The following is a 16,714-nucleotide window of genomic DNA, read 5'->3' as shown; positions in this document are numbered from 1 at the left end:
TTTTTGGTTAGTAGCCATTATTCCCGAGAGAGCGTATTACAAATAGTTAGAAACTGCAGAACTTTTGAGTAGGAATTGCCTGGAACACTATAAAATTAATTAAAACAACCAAATAACAGCCCAAGAAGCGCCAAGCACTGCAGAGGTGGAGAGCCAGGCTCACCTGCTCCCTACGCCCAGCCGCGCTACTCCAAAACTCACTGCTCTGCAGTACGACGTGCCAGGTGCGTCCTGGCACCTGTGTGAGCACTGGTACTTCATTGAGGGAGAAAAGACCATAACACCACAGCAGGGCAGAGTCACAGAAGAGTTAATGATTCTTAGAGTCTCACCCAGAAGTCCCCGGGAACAGATGCAGAGAAAGTACTCTAAGAGTGTGCACATCCCTTTGACACCTCTGTGAACAGAATTCTTACCTTTTGATGAGTTTGATGGATTTGAAAGCTTCGTCCATGTCTCCAACAGCGATGAAGAAGCTAAAGTTGAGCATGGCATTCCGGGTGGGCTTGTCACAGTCCTCCAGCCCCACGAAGTCCCGCAGGGGCCTCCTGCCCACCATCTGGGGGATGCCGTGGTGCCCCAGATCCAGCCGGTCCTCTCTGTCTGCTTCTCCAGGCTGAATGAGAAAGGGCTCTGTTACCTGTGAGTTCATGTAAAGCTAATGCCTACGTGAGGCCTCTGCATCATATGTCAGCTATGGGGACCCTCTGCAGGCCGATGCAGACAGTGAGCAAGAGGCCCCTACAAATGCGGCAGAACTCGCTCCTCATTAGAAATCACAGCTTTTGGCTGTGGTTTCAGAGAGCAGATAAGCAAAGGCAGTCCCTGCACAGGAACTCGTTTGTCAGCCTCTGATTCCCAAACATCAGCTTTTCGGCGGTTATAAAGTGGTTGTGAAAACCCCCACCTCCCAGGTTTCTTTAGTAAACTAGAAAGTTTTTACTATCAAGTCACACACATGCACACATGTGCAAGGTCTTAAAATGAAGTAACGCCATCATGATTTCAGGTGGAATTTTCCAAAATGATAACCTGGATGAGTGGAGTGCCCTCACTGGTCTTTCTGCGAAGCTCTGTGAGCCTAGCACAGAGCTCCCCAAACGGGTGTGGAGAGAAAGAACGTCTGAACACGAGCCTGATTCAGTGTGCTGCCAAGGCTTCTCATACCTGGCACCTTGACAGGCAACCTGCCGAGGGGACCAGCCCCCTCAGATACTGGCTTCCCTCTTGACCACTGGACACCGCTCTCACCCACCCGCTCTCCTCCGGGCTGGAGCCCACACGTACCCCGCTCTGTCTTCTGCATTGTCTGCTTCTTTCTTTGGGGACACTCTGTTTCTCTGGTGTGCACAAACGTCCCCGCCCCCCCCCATGTAAAGGAGGGTCGTGACCCCCCCTCCTGGGGCCCAGTGCCTCTGCACTGGTCCCTGAATCTGCTGCTGCTCCGTGACTTCTACAAGGCTAGCCTCCACCATCTGCCTCCAGCTCAGTTTCCAGCAGTGCTTCCGTCTCACAGTTGCTTCTCAAGTTCACCGTGGTCCCCAGCTTCAGGGAGTGCTTGAATGGGGCCTTGAGACACTGGTAGCATGTGTCAGACCCACGTGTGGATGGCAAGACCCTTCTAGGCACAGGGCAAAGCAATAAGCAAAGGCCCTCAGGCAACCCAAGGTCTAGGGCAGCTTAATTCAGGATTCATGGCTGTGTTAGGCTGGTTCACAACCAGACAGAAGGTTGAAGTTTGGACTGATTTTGTATGGAGTGGGAAACCTTCAGAAGACTGTGTACAACAAACAACTGGGCCCTGCTGACCACGGTGGTTTAACAATTACAAGGCAGGACCCGATGACCGTCAGCCCTGCTATGATCTAATCAGAGCCCTGTCCTATGTGCACACTCGGGAACTCTCTCAGGAGCACGAGCAACCGAGGGCCCTGCTCCGCCTGCCGCCTGCCCCAGCGTTGCACCCGCTCTCGTACAGAGGGAGGGACTGAGCTACCTGCAGCGGCCACGTGGGGCTGCTGGGGACCCAGGGCTGCTGACTCTCAAGTATGCAGATGAAAACCTCTGGGACGTGGCCAAGGAATGAAAGAACAGGTCAGTAATCAGAAGAAGGGCAGATTTAAAGAAATATAAGGCTTTATGGCCATTCATCACAAGAACCTTAAAATCAAATTAGTAATACTTCCTATATTGCAAATGTAGGAATCTATTTCTTGTACTACAAACATCAGGTGACAGCCTGTTCATGCCATTTGTCTGACCAGGAGGAGAGCTGACATGGGCGTGCTGCTATCCATGAGGAACTGATGGGTGTCATGTCCCTGATAAACCTGGTTAAGGAGGGCATATAGGTGAGGTGGGAAGTACTGTCACACAGCTATCTATAGCTTAAAATAAAGACCATGAGAAAAAAGCAGTTAAGGTGACAGAGAACAAGCGGGCAGCTATTTTATACCGTATCATACATTCAACTAGGAGAGTGGCAGAGAGAAGACAAGAAATGAGAGAAAGAGTGAATAAACGTGTAGGAGAAATCAAAGCCCATAATGTGAAAACATCAAGGGAAAACACTAGAGAGAACTTAAATGTCTCTCACAACTTTCTGAGTTCTCAAATCAAAGAGAGATGAAATGCTTAAGAATCAGTAACTAATGAAACTCAGAAAAATGCTAGTCTGGTGAAACTAATCTATTTCAAATAAGGGACTGAGGACTGAGAAAACCTATCAGCAGAGCACAGGGATTCTGGAATTTGGGAGTCACATGAGCATATTTCCAATCTTCACAAAGATCATTCTACTAAACACAAGTAAATGTCAACCCATTCACTATTCATCATCGTGGTATTTTTAGGGACATGTGAACCGACTGCACCCAGATTTGTCGTTTTGATCACTCGTACCATGACCCGTGCAGTCTCAGCAGTCTCAGGACCATAGGCACGCACGCAGCTTGTCACGGGACGTCCAGAGATGAAGGGGCCATGGAGCTGAGGAGACCAAGTCCCAGGGAAAACAAGTAACTTGTCCAAAGTGGCCACATTGGGTGCTCGCTACAGCAGCACATATACAAAGTGGCCACATTGGGTCCTGAGCACGTGTGTACATGTATATAACACACACAAATGTAGGTTAGTACAGGAACCTCAAAAAAACCACATGCCGGTCAGTTCATAGTGACTATATCTCTGGGGAATAGGTGTATGGAGATTTGCATCATCTTGGGTCTTTATTTCTTTATCTGTAGCTTCTAAATTTTCTACAGTGGATATAGGAATATGTAATTTAAAAAATGCATCTAGAATTTTAAAAAGGCAGGAAAGCTGCAGGATGTAGTGTCCACAGGGGACACAGTGGGCAGACACCTGAGTGACACCATGACCCTCCTCCTTAGCACAGGAATGTCTGTCTTGAGAATAAATCCACGCCTCGTGATTCTCCTAACACAGGAGACCCCACATTTGCTGGAATTTCAGGGGACCAATTAGAGGAGATGGTTTGCGTTGTCTAAGGAGCAGGGAACAGAGGCACCCGACTCCAGGGCCTGGAGACCTGAGTCCCCCAGGAGAGGGGCCCGAGAACGCCACCCGGTGCTCAGGGGACTCGCACCTTTCTTGTGAAGTAATAGTGGGGCACTTCCATTCCCAGAAGAGACTGGTAGGCGGCAGGCAGGGGGAAACTGTCCAGAAGCAAGAAGCCATGCTCCTCGGAAACGAAGAAGGACAGAATCAACACGTCCTCCTGGGAGAGAGAAGAAAACAGTGTTCTCTCTTTATTTTGACAATATACTTTACTATTTTGTGTCTAATTCCCACTTCCATTGCTGAGGTATCTGCATAAAACACAAATGAAACAGGGTGAGCGCTCTCTGACACAGAAAACCCAGGGCCTCCTGGGCACATGGCAACCACACCAGTCTCCGCCGACATCTGTTGTGCTTCGGAAAAACTGACGCATCTTCTGGCAGGGTGCGCCTCGTCCGGATTGAGCCACTATGTTGTTCTCACCGACTGGTTTCTTTGTAGCAAAGACTAAGTATTCCCACTGAGCTGATTTAAAAGCCACCCAGAACGCCTGACCTGCGGTGGTGCAGTGGATAGAACACTGACCTGGAATGCTGAGCTTGCTGGTTCGGAGCCCCAGGATGGCGGGGTCAAGACACATATAGGAGGCAATGAGTTAATGCTTCCTGCTCCTTTCCTCCACTGCCCCCACCCTGCCTTTCTCTCCTTTCTCTAAAAATCAGTAAGTAAAATCTTTAAAAATAAAAAATAAAAATAAGAACCACCCAAAGCAACAACAGTAGAAAGATTCTTGCTGCTGTTTTTGAGGAATAGGGAATAGAAAGGGGAGAGGTGAGGGACTGTAAGATCCTGCCCTATAGGACTCAGAGCACAACGCCAGGCTGCAGCCCCTTCTAAAGAGGAAATCAATAGAAGGCTGAGCAGTGCCAGAGGCTTTTCTTGCTGTGTGAATTCTTATGATTTCTCGTCATCTTCATAAAAGACCAAAAGAGCTATCTGTTCAAACTGCTGGGAATCCCCTTCACATGCACTCTCCTTCATCTTTAACTCATAATCAATGTGCATGGTTTTTTTTTTCCTTTTTCAAATGAGAGGAGGAGAGATAGACAGATTCCTGCATGTACTCCGACCTGTATCCACCTGGCAACCCCTGTCTGGGGCCGATGCTATGCCTATCTGGGGCCATGCTTGCAACCAAGCTATTTTTAGCACCTGAGGCGGAGGCTCTACACAACCACCCTCAGTGCCCGGGGCTGATACACTCAAACCAATCGAGCCATGGCTGTGGGAGAGGAAGAGAGAGAGAGAGAGAGAAAGAGAAAAGGGGGAGGGGGAGGTGTGGAGCAGATAGTCGCTTCTCCTGTGTGCCCTGTCTGGGAATTGAACCTGGGACATCCACATGCTGGGCCGATGCTCTACCACTGAGCCAAATGGCCAGGACCAATGTGCATGTTTTTGTCACTTGTCTAGACTTCTCACCAGGCCCTCTATCTTGAAGAAAATTCCTCTGGTAATGTCTTCGCTTCTTTCAATCCAAAGATGGGGATGCTACCTCAATACATTCTACTGCTCCTTGTTTCAGAACCAATGACTGAATTTGTTTCTGAAAATATCAGAGAATGGACACTTCTAGTAATCTCAGGGGGTGCAAACTCTTACCATCCTGGAAAGGAAAATTCCTTTGGCAGGGAGATGAGCCCCCTAAAGTTAGAGGGCTACTGTCCTTCACTGACTTAGTGAGGACCCTATGTATAAATTCTCTTGGAAAGAGGTAGTTTATAAAAAATCACAGTAATCTATGGGGTTTTCCCAGGGAATGCTAGACATCGTGTCCCACAAGACACAAGACTTGGAAAGTGTCAGGGCCCTGGGCCCTGGGTTGGGGGTCATGGAACCCTCAGAGTCCTCAGTGTGAGAGAAGGAACCCTGCAGAGATTGGAGAGTGGGATGGCAGGGTAGAGAGCACTAATGGAGGCGAGGAGGACACTTTAGTTGGAACTGTCCTTGACTGAGGGTCATGGCAGGCTGTGGAACCAATGAGGAATCAGCATGCGGCCTCAGTGACTCAGTCACAAACATGCTAACATCAAAGGGTTGGTTAAGAGGAGAACAGAGTATTACACTGAGTCAAACAAGACAGAGAGGGTGGGGCTGGCCTCTTGGTGTATGCCCAGTGGGGAGAGACAACACAGGCATCCTAAAAGGGGGCACGCTGCTCCATGTGAACAAACTTCTCTGTAACTTTCCCATAAACCTCATCACCAACACTGTGAACCCACAAGTTCAAAGTCCCCATGCCTCTAAACACAAACACAGCCATGCAGTACCGTGGGGCTGGTGCTGTCCTTGATGTGGACCTTCCTATCTGCAGGCTGTGGCTGGGCTCCTGTTACCTCCTGCATGATCTCACACACGAACAGCCTGGGCTCACTCTGATCCCAGAAGTGGCTCACAGGAACATGATTTGTCAGCCTCTCATCTGCAAAGGTGTGGTTCCTGAAAGAGAGACCCACCCAGAACACTGAAAGAGAGACTCATCCAGAACATTGAAAAAGAGACCCATCCAGAACCCTGAGAGACCCATCCAGAACCCTGAAAGATCTATCCAGAACACTAAGAGACCCACCCAGAATACTGAGAGACTCATCCAGAACACTGAAAGATCTATCCAGAACACTGAAAGAGAGACTTATCCAGAACACTGAGAGACCCATCCAGAACACTGAAAGAGACCCATCCAGAACACTGAGAGACCCACCCAGAACACTGAGAGACCCATCCAGAACACTGAAAGATCTATCCAGAACACTGAGAGACTCATCCAGAACACTGACAGACCCATCCAGAACACTGAGAGACGCATCCAGAACACTGAAAGAGACCCACCCAGAACACTGAGAGACCCACCCAGAACACTGAAAGATCTATCCAGAACACTGAGAGACTCATCCAGAACACTGACAGATCCACCCAGAACACTGAGAGACCCACCCAGAACACTGAGAGACCCATCCAGAACACTGAAAGATCTATCCAGAACACTGAAAGAGAGACCCACCCAGAACACTGAAAGATCTATCCAGAACACTGAAAGATCTATCCAGAACACTGAGAGACTCATCCAGAACACTGACAGACCCATCCAGAACACTGAGAGACCCACCCAGAACACTGAAAGAGAGACCCACCCAGAACACTGAAAGAGAGACCCATCCAGAACACTGAAAGAGACCCACCCAGAACACTGAGAGACCCATCCAGAACACTGAAAGATCTATCCAGAACACTGAAAGAGAGACCCACCCAGAACACTGAAAGATCTATCCAGAACACTGAAAGAGAGACCCATCCAGAACACTGAAAGAGACCCACCCAGAACACTGAGAGACCCATCCAGAACACTGAGAGACCCACCCAGAACACTGAGAGACCCATCCAGAACACTGAAAGATCTATCCAGAACACTGAAAGAGAGACCCACCCAGAACACTGAAAGATCTATCCAGAACATTGACAGATCTATCCAGAACACTGAAAGAGAGACCCACCCAGAACACTGAAAGATCTATCCAGAACACTGAGAGACCCACCCAGAACACTGAGAGACCCATCCAGAACACTGAAAGATCTATCCAGAACACTGAAAGAGAGACCCACCCAGAACACTGAAAGATCTATCCAGAACATTGACAGATCTATCCAGAACACTGAAAGAGAGACCCACCCAGAACACTGAAAGATCTATCCAGAACACTGAAAGAGAGACCCATCCAGAACACTGAGAGACCCACCCGGAACACGGAGAGACCCATTAAGAACACTGAGAGAGAGAGCCATCCAGAACATTGAGAGACCCATCCAGAACACTGGAAGATCTATCCAGAACACTGAAAGATCTATCCAGAACACTGAAAGAGAGACCCACCCAGAACACTGAAAGATCTATCCAGAACATTGACAGATCTATGCAGAACACTGAAAGAGAGCTGCTCTCAGCCTCTGTAAACAGTCAGGCCAGTCTCCCATCAGCAGCAGCAGGCTTCATCTGAGCTCTAGCCTGCCCAGATTGGAAGTACCTTTGCACACCATGTTGTGATGCAGTCTGTGATTTTATTCTTTCATGTTTAAAAACAATTGAGACCCTGGCAGGTAGCTCAGTTGGTTAGAGCATTGTCCTAATATGCCAAATTTGTGGGTTCAATCCCCAGTCAGGGGACACACAAGAATCAACCAGTGAACTAAATGGAATAACGAATCAATGAATCAATGTCTCTCTCTCTTCCTTTCCCTGTCTCTCTCAAATCAGTAAATAAAAAAAATTTTAAAAACTGGTTGAAAGAGTCCCAGGGGAGACTAGTTGGAAAGAGAAAGTCAGACAATGGTGATTTGGTTCTGGTATCGCAGAAGGCCCCTGATGCCTGCTCCAACATCCAGGGCCAGCAGGTGGACCTCAAGGTGGGGCAGCACCCCCTGCTGGGTAGTTCTGGGGACTGGGTTCCAGTTCCATCCATGACCTGGGTAATGTGGTGCATTCACCCCTGGTCCCTCCTGCCTTTAAATCTCCCTGCTTCATGGGCCCAGAATGCAAAGAAGAACTGTAGGGGGACAGAATGGATTGGATGGCAAAGAATGGATCAGATCTCAAAAAGGAGGCATGCGACTGACAGAAGACATTGAGCTTCAGCTTACTGCCACCCGGAGGAGCATGGCAAATCAGGACCAGGCACCATGGGACTGTGTGGCCATACAGAAGCTGGAGGACCTGACCCTACAGGAAATAAGCAGCCTCACAAATGTCACTGCTCCAGGACTGAGCAGAAAGGGCAGGTAGACAAGCCCTTTGTCTACCTGCATGGTGGTGGAGACAGAAGCATTTATGGGGACCCATAGAGTACCACGGGCACCTCAGGACTGGCCTGGTAAGACAAAGGTGTGGCTCGGAGGCTCCCGTAGCAACTAGGAGGGAAGCATGAACAGCAGGTAGAGTGTGGAGCAGACGTGACTCAGAGACATTTCAAAACAAGAACACTGTGATGAGTCACGGACAGCGGGATAAAGGAAAGGCTAGTTCTGAGGTTTTAGATTGGTTTCCCAGAAAAGTGGTACGGTGGGCAAGAATGGGTCTCTGGGGCATGAACCTGAGTGGGGGGTCTATTTTTTGAGGTGATGGCCAGATACTCCAGGGAGATTTGGAGATGGAGAAGTGGAGCCAATCTTGATGAGATGTGAGAATAAAGCATATTCAGGTGGGGCCACCAGCAGATGTGAGTTTAAGCCATCGGGTGAAAGAAGGTTCCAGAAAGGAACTCTGAGGAGGAGAGAGGTGGGAGTGTGTAAGGCAGGCCAAACAGCGCAGGAGGGGCTGTGATGGGAGCAAAAGGAACAGGGCAGCCAGAGAAAAGCTCCGGCTCGGCCAGGCTGACAGCCCACTCTCCCCGCCCCGTCAGCCTGCAGGCTGATCGCCTCTGCACTCACTTCCGCTGCTTACACACCAGTCTGAGCAGCAGCCCCTCACTGCTCCAACAACAAGGGCCAGAGCCAGCCCCGCATTCCCCTGAACAATTCACTTCACTCTCCTGCGGCACTTTACGCAGAATCAAATGTGAACTACAGGTAGAATAGTACAAGCACTTAACATTCTCTGAATATTTTCTTAGCAATAGAAGGAACTGCAAACATATGTAACAGGAACTCGCTGGAGAAAGACAATTATTTTTTCTATATAGAAACACATTCTCTATTAAACACATGCCGTTCCTACCATCAGAGATGCTGAAGAGTCTAAGGTTCACTGCATTTCTCTCTATTCTGTGACTTGGGGCCCTTTCTGTAGACACCTCAGTCATAGACCTTTCAGAAGCTAATTCCAGAACCTTAGAATCTAGAAAACAAATTAAAGATCCAAATCTGTCCCAACTGCCCAAAAGTGTCTCTAATTCATTTTTTTTTTGGTCTTCACTACAAATAATTGTTGATGGCTTTTGAAGTCTGAAGTAAAATTTAGCAAAACCTGCCTAGAAGTTTGACACCGAGTATCATTTTTTAAAAAATTCTCCCAAACCATAATCTTCTTAGTTTCTAGCCTTTTAGGGGACAATGTCTCTCTTTGTTCAATCTGTCCCATCTTGAGGTTGAAGACGATCACAGTGTCCATTTCCACATCATAAAAACAGATTTTGGAATCGGGGCTGTTGTCAGCCTAAGGGAAAAGAAAACAGAAGCTCATGGTGACCATACCTCTGAGAAAAATCACAACCCGGTATCAATGACCCATAGACCACTCTGGCTAGCATACTTCCCGCATTCAGAATGTGAATGTCAATTTACCTTCATTCCACTGACTGGTTGTTGAATTGCTAATTTTAGAGACTTGAAAATAAACTGGCCCTGGCTGGTTGGCTCAGTGGATAGAGCGTCAGCCTGGCATATAAATGTCCCGGGTTTGGTGCTCAGGGCACACAGAAGTGACCATCTGCTTCTCTCCCCTCACCCTCTCTCCCTTCTGTCCCTCTTCCCCTCCTGCAGCCAGTAGCTCGATTGGTTTGAGAGTCGGCCCTGGGCACTGAGGATAGCTCACTGGTCTGAGTGGCAGCCTCAGGTGCTAATAGCTCGGTTGATTCCAGCGTCGGCCCCAGACCGGGGTTGCCAAGTGGATCCCAGTTGGGCGCATGCGGGAGTCTGTCTCAGTATCTCCCCTCCTCTCGCTTAAAAAAAAAATTTTTTTTTGTTTGTATTTTTCTGAAGCTGGAAACGGGGACAGTCAGACAGATTCCCACATGCGCCCGACCAGGATCCACCTGGCGCGCCCACCAGGGGCGACGCTCTGCCCACCAGGGGGCGATGCTCTGCCCCTACGGGGCGTCGCTCTGTCGCAACCAGAGCCACTCTAGCGCCTGGGGCAGAGGCCAAGGAGCCATCCCCAGCGCCCGGGCCATCTTTGCTCCAATGGAGCCTCGGCTGCGGGAAGGGAAGAGAGAGACAGAGAGGAAGGAGAGGGGGAGGGGTGGAGAAGCAGATGGGCGCTTCTCCTGTGTGCCCTGGCCGGGAATCGAACCCAGGACTTCTGCACGCCAGGCCGACACTCTACCACTGAGCCAACCGGCCAGGGCCTCACTTAAAAAATTTTTTAAAAGAAGAACATAGGTCACTCCTATTTCTCTGAGTGACCAAAACCTTTGGTCACAGAACTCTGAGTTCTGCCCAACAGCCCAACTGCTCTCACCCTAGGGTTCCATATGATCGTGGGAATGGAACAGGCTTAGAATACAGGGTGAGTTTTTAAAGTTCTCATGTTCTCTCTAGCTGTTCTCAATATTGACTTGAATGTGACATTTTAGCTGAGGTGGATTAACCACCGGAACATGAAGGAATCAAACCAATTCTGATGCAGCTGTCTGGAGGATAACTTGGGCATCTGGACCCATGTTCAAGGAATGAGGCTGCCCTTCCTCTGGGAATCTTCTAAGTATTCTGGACTCTGAATTCTCCCTCCCACTTGCTTACACTCCCCTCACTAGTTGAAGACATTCTTTTATTCAGTCAACCCCACAGTGTCTCTCATTTTTTTTTGTTTTTAAAAAAAAATATTTTTTTTTGTATTTTTCTGAAGCTGGAAATGGGGAGGCAGTCAGACTCCCGCATGCACCGACTGGGATCTACCCGGCATGCCCACCAGAGGGCGATGCTCTGCCCATCCGGGCGTGGCTCTGTCACAACCAGAGCCATTCTAGCGCCTAAGGCAGAGGCCATGGAGCCATCCTCAGTGCCCAGGGAAACTGCTCCAATGGAGCCTCGGCTGCGGGAGGGGAAGAGAGAGACGAGAGGAAGGAGAGGGGGAGGGGTGGAGAAGCAGATGGGTGCTTCTCCTGTGTGCCCTGGCCGGGAATCGAACCCGGGACTTCCGTACGCCAGGCCGACGCTCTACCACTGAGCCAACCGGCCAGGGCCCAGTGTCTCTCGTTTGTCCTTCCCGAGTCCCAGCTGTTCTGCCATAGCAGTCAGGGTGTGAGCAGGGACTGCAGTCCCAGAGTAGCCAAAGAACTTGTCTCAGTCTCTTCACTCATCAAACAGAAAGTGTTAGGTGCACGATGCCACAGCTACAGTCACCACCATCATCTCGCTTATGATCTCTTCTTTCTTCTTGATCCTCACATGGAAAAGTACGTGCGCGCACACAAAAGAAACCAAGAAAAGGGACCAGCTTGGTTACTACGGGCAATGAATACCAAGAACTTAGGTAGATTGTTCTTTTTGTTGTTGTTTGTTTGTTTTGTTTTTTTAGGGGAGAAGAGGGGAGAGAGTGAGGCAGACTCCTGCATATGCCCAGACTGGATTCCCCCTGCAACCTCATCTGGGGCCAATGTTCAATTACCGAACTATTTTTAGTGCCTAAGGCTGTACAGGCATTCAAGCTACACTCAGTGCCTGGGGGCATTCTTGAGCCAACTGAGCCACTGGCTGTGGGAGGAGAAGAGGGAGAGAAGGAGGAAAAGGTGGGGGAGAAAAATAGATGGTCACTTCTCTTGTAGGCCCTGACCAAGGGTCAAACCTGGGACATCCATAAGCTGGGCTGACACTCTATCCACTGAGCCATGTGCGAGGGCCATTAGGTAGACTGTCAAAGCTTTACTCTATTAGAGTTCACATCTTGTCTCAACTACATCACGTCATCTGGGAGCCTCCTGACTTCCCTGGAGAGTAGCTCCTCCTTGTCCCTTGCTCTCCTGGCACTGGCACTCTGTCCTCCCAACTCTCACCAGGGCTGAAAAATACACTTGTTTGCCTCATCCTTTCATTGATGTCTGTTCAACTCCAGTGGAGGGGCCGAATCCTGTTTAATTGATCAATTTGTATCTATAATGCCCAGCAAAGCATCTGGTACATGGAAGCAATTCATAATCAATTCTTGAATGAACAAACAAGAGCATGAACAAATGAATGAAAACATGAAGAAACACTAGGGGGTGGCAAGGCACGAGCCACAAAAACAGGATGAACATGGCCTTGGTCACCTGCCTTCAGACCCTCCACAAGGCTGCCTTGCACCCTGACGTCACTACATTTCTAAACAAGAGGCGAAAGGTACATTCAATAGTCCTGTGGCCCCCGTGGGCCTAGAGAGTTTAGTTGGGCAATAAAAAGAGACAGAAAAGAGGAGAAGTGAGGGGCTCTGTAAAGAAGAAACTACTGTTTCTGATGTAATAAGAAATGAAGAAAGGCAGGAAAAAATGGAAGCTGCAGGTGGTGAGGACAAAGACAGCGCCAGGCAGGAGAGGATGCCTGGAGAGGGGACAAAAGAGGAGGAGGAACAGGAACTGGGATACAAAGAGCTGGGAGTGGATGCGAGAGGCACAGAGAGAAAGGCCAAGGACCCCTGAGAGTAACTAATGGAGAGTGGAGGGGGAGGAACAGAGGCAGGCCCCCGGGGCACCCACCTTGCTGAGGAGGATGCTGATCTTGTTGCCGTTGGCGTTACCTCTGATTGACATAATGCCCCCCACGCCAGGGACCAGCTCGGCCAGATTCTTGCAGCTACAGTGCACCTTCGCCTCTCTGCAGGAAGAAGGAGCTCAGTGCAAACCGAAGGATCACTGTGCAGGCAGGTCACAGAGCAAGGACCTATTTCTCTGAGTGACCCGAAACCCTTAGTCACAGAACTCTGAGTTCTGCCCAACGGCCCAACTGCTCTCACCCTGGGGTTCCATATGATCCTGGGAATGGGCCAGGTGAGTTTTTTTTGTTTGTTTGTTTTTTTGTATTTTTCTGAAGCTGGAAACGGGGAGAGACAGACTCCCGCATGTGCCCCACCGGGATCCACCTGGCACGCCCACCAGGGGGCGATGCTCTGCCCCTCCGGGGCGTCGCTCTGTCGCGACCAGAGCCACTCTAGCGCCTGGGGCAGAGGCCAAGGAGCCATCCCCAGCGCCCAGGCCATCTTTGCTCCAATGGAGCCTCAGCTGCGGGAGGGGAAGAGAGAGACAGAGAGGAAGGAGAGGGGGAGGGGTGGAGAAGCAGATGGGCGCTTCTCCTGTGTGCCCTGGCCGAGAATCGAACCTGGGACTTCTGCACGCCAGGCCGATGCTCTACCACTGAGCCAACCGGCCAGGGCCCAGGTGAGTTTTTAAAGTTCTCATGTTCTTATCAGCAAATATGAATACGGAACTTTACCCCTTTCCTCTTCTTACCCAAAGTAGCTTCTGAGAACCTCTGCCCCCCTTGCATCTCCTCTTACAGCACTGTGATCTTTCCTTTCAGAACTGGACTGCTAGCCACGCAGTCAACTGCAGTTTCCCATCACACGGCTGAACTAAACTTTACTTAACTTCCACCTGACCTGTGGTGGCACAGTGCGTAGAGCGCCAACCTGAAACCCTGAGGTCGACAGTTCAAAACCTGGGCTTGCCCGGTCAAGGCACACACGAGAAGCAGTCAGTGAACAACGAAAGAGAAGCAACTAAGATCTCGCTCCCTCTCTCTCTTCATCTCTCTTTCTCTGAAAATCAATAAATAAAATCTTAAAAAGAAAAATTTACTTAACTTCTCCCATTTAGTTGGTTCTAGTTTTTTTACCAATATAAACAATCCTAGGTTTGCTCATCACTATATATATATACACACATATATTGTATATAAATATATATATATTTACTTTATTCACTTTTCCTCAGTTCCTCCCTAACACCCTTTCAGTCCCAGGAACCCTCCAGGACCCACATGACATTCGGTCATCATGCCTCCTCAGGTTTCCTCTGGGCTGGAGCCGCATCTTAAACTCCTGCTTTTTAAAAATAATTTTTAATTTTTCAGTTTATTTGAGAGAAGCGCGCGCGCGAGAGAGGTATCAACTTGTTCCACTTAGTTGTTCCCTTTAGTTGTGCGCTCACTGGTTGCTTCTCCTACGTGCCCTGACTGGGACTGCCCCTTCAACCTCGGTGCCCTGGAATGACGTTACATACACTGAGCCACCTGGTCAGGGCCTTGGCCTCCTGTTTTTAACGCCTATGTAATTTAGATGAGGACTGGTCAGCTGATCTGTAGAGTGTCCTGACCCCCAATTGGGAAGTGTCTGATGTTTTTCTCACAAGTGGATTTTAGGAGAAGACCCCAAAGGTACAATGCCATTGTCATCTCACCACATCAGGGTCTGTGCCAGCAACATCTCTGTGATGTTGACTCTGGCTTCCCCTGTGTGGGGTCCTGCCTGTAAAGTTACTCCTCTTTCCCCTCCCCATAATATCCCCTTTGCAAGGACGTTACTATGTATAGCCCACACTTACAAAGTGCAGTTATGCTCCCCTCCACGAGGGGAGAAAATCTACAGAAATCATTTGCAATTCTTCTGTATAGGTGATTTTTCTTCTTTCTTCTATTTATCTATTTATAAATTTTTATTTATTGATTTTAGCAAGAAAGGAAGGGAGAGAGAGAGAGAGAGAGAGAAAGACAGGAATATTGATCTGTTCCTGTATGTGCCCTGACTGGGGACTGAACCAGCAACCTCTGTGCTTCAGGACAATGCTCTAACCCAGTGGTCTCCAACCCCCAGGCCGCGGACTGGTACTGGTCCGTGGGCCATTTGGTACTGGTCTGCAGAGAAAGAATAAATAACTTACATTATTTCCATTTTATTTATATTTAAGTCTGAACGATGTTTTATTTTTAAAAAATGACCAGATTCCCTCTGTTACATCCGTTTAAGACTCACTCTTGATGCTTGTCTCGGTCACGTTACACATTTATCTGTCCCACCCTAAAGGCTGGTCCGTGAAAATATTTTCTTACATTAAACGGGTCTGTGGCCCAGAAAAGGTTGAGGACCACTGCTCTAACCAACTGAGCTATTCAGCCAAGGCTCTTCTATTAATTAGCTTATTTGATCACTGATATTTTCTTTCTTTTTTTCTTTCTATTTTGGTGAGAGGAGGGGAGATAGTGAGGAGAGAGACTCCTGCATGCACCCCAACCAGATCCACCCAGCAACCCCATCTAGGGCCAATGCTCGAGTACTGTGCTATTTTTGGTGACTGAGGCTGATGTGCTCCAAGGGAGCTATCCTCAGCACCCGGGGCCATGCTTGAACCAATCGAGCCACTGGCTGTAGGAGAGGGAAGAGGAAGAGAAAGGGAAGGTGGGAGGAGAAGCATCTCCTGTGTGCCCCAACCGGGAATTGAACCTGGAACGTCCATATCCCAGGCCAATGCTCTATCTACTGAGAGCATTGGCCTCAGGGTCCAGTTACTAATTTATATTATATAGTTCACAGGACTTATTTTCTCCTTTGGGTACTAATACAATGCTATTTATTTTGTTGTTCTAACTGCTCCAATTTTGGCCAATGGAAACTCTTTCAATTGAATCCTATGCCCCTCAACCCCATCATTGTATTTAGCTTTTTTTTTTTTTTTTTTTTTTGTATTTTTCTGAAGCTGGAATCGGGGAGAGACAGTCAGACAGACTCCCGCATGCGCCCGACCGGGATCCACCCAGCACACCCACCAGGGGCGCCGCTCTGCCCACCAGGGGGCGATGCTCTGCCCCTCCGGGGTGCCGCTCTGCCGCGACCAGAGCCACTCTAGCGCCTGGGGCAGAGGCCAAGGAGCCATCCCCAGCGCCCGGGCCATCTTTGCTGCAATGGAGCCTTGGCTGCGGGAGGGGGAGAGAGACAGAGAGGAAAGGGGGGGGTAGAGAAGCAAATGGGCGCTTCTCCTATGTGCCCTGGCCGGGAATCGAACCCGGGTCCCCCACACATCAGGCCGACGCTCTACCGCTGAGCCAACTGGCCAGGGCCGCCTTTTTTTTTTTTTTTTTTTTTTTAGCACTTTCTTACTTTCTTGCACTTAAGCTACTCCAGGCTCATCTTGTGTACTTCCTGTCTCAGTGCTAGAACCAGCTATTTCTCTAAGGACCTTGGTTCCTTTTTTTTGGAGATGCTGTTAGAAACCCCAGTCTGGCCCTGGCCGTCTGGTTCAGTTGGTTAGAGCATCATCCCGATATGCAAAGATTGTGGGTTTGATCCCTGGTTGGGCACACATAGCAACAGATCGCTCTGCCTCTTTCACTCTCGAAAATCAATAAATAAAATTTAAAAATAAAAAAGCCCTGGCCAGTTGGCTCAGTGGACAGAGTGTTGGCCTGGCATATGGATGCCCCAGGTTTGATTCCTGGTCAGAGCACACAAGAGAAGCAACCATCT

At 49.1% G+C, this 16,714-nt stretch overlaps 1 protein-coding gene and 1 non-coding gene across 11 annotated transcripts in view; both read right to left on the bottom strand.

The window, feature by feature from the left end:
• IFT140 (intraflagellar transport 140) overlaps positions 1-16,714 on the bottom strand; it is a 109,929-nt gene that overhangs the window by 50,770 nt on the left and 42,445 nt on the right. For 9 of the 10 annotated variants that reach the window (XM_066275344.1, XM_066275345.1, XM_066275340.1 and 6 more), the window contains 5 exons: positions 12,957-13,074; positions 9,537-9,721; positions 5,850-6,018; positions 3,608-3,739; positions 417-616 (listed from right to left, as the gene is read on the bottom strand). In XM_066275344.1, the coding sequence (XP_066131441.1) occupies positions 417-616; positions 3,608-3,739; positions 5,850-6,018; positions 9,537-9,721; positions 12,957-13,074 (804 nt within the window). The remainder of the gene's footprint in view (positions 1-416; positions 617-3,607; positions 3,740-5,849; positions 6,019-9,536; positions 9,722-12,956; positions 13,075-16,714) is intronic. The other variant, XM_066275347.1, reaches the window with a different exon arrangement.
• On the bottom strand, positions 16,233-16,308 carry TRNAI-GAU (transfer RNA isoleucine (anticodon GAU)). The gene has a single exon. It is a non-coding gene; the product is annotated as a tRNA-Ile (tRNA).

Source organism: Saccopteryx bilineata, chromosome 4 (assembly GCF_036850765.1).
Source record: "Saccopteryx bilineata isolate mSacBil1 chromosome 4, mSacBil1_pri_phased_curated, whole genome shotgun sequence".
Taxonomy (NCBI): domain Eukaryota; kingdom Metazoa; phylum Chordata; class Mammalia; order Chiroptera; family Emballonuridae; genus Saccopteryx; species Saccopteryx bilineata.
Note: the sequence above shows the minus strand (reverse complement) of the source record. Positions and strands in the feature narration are given on the sequence as shown.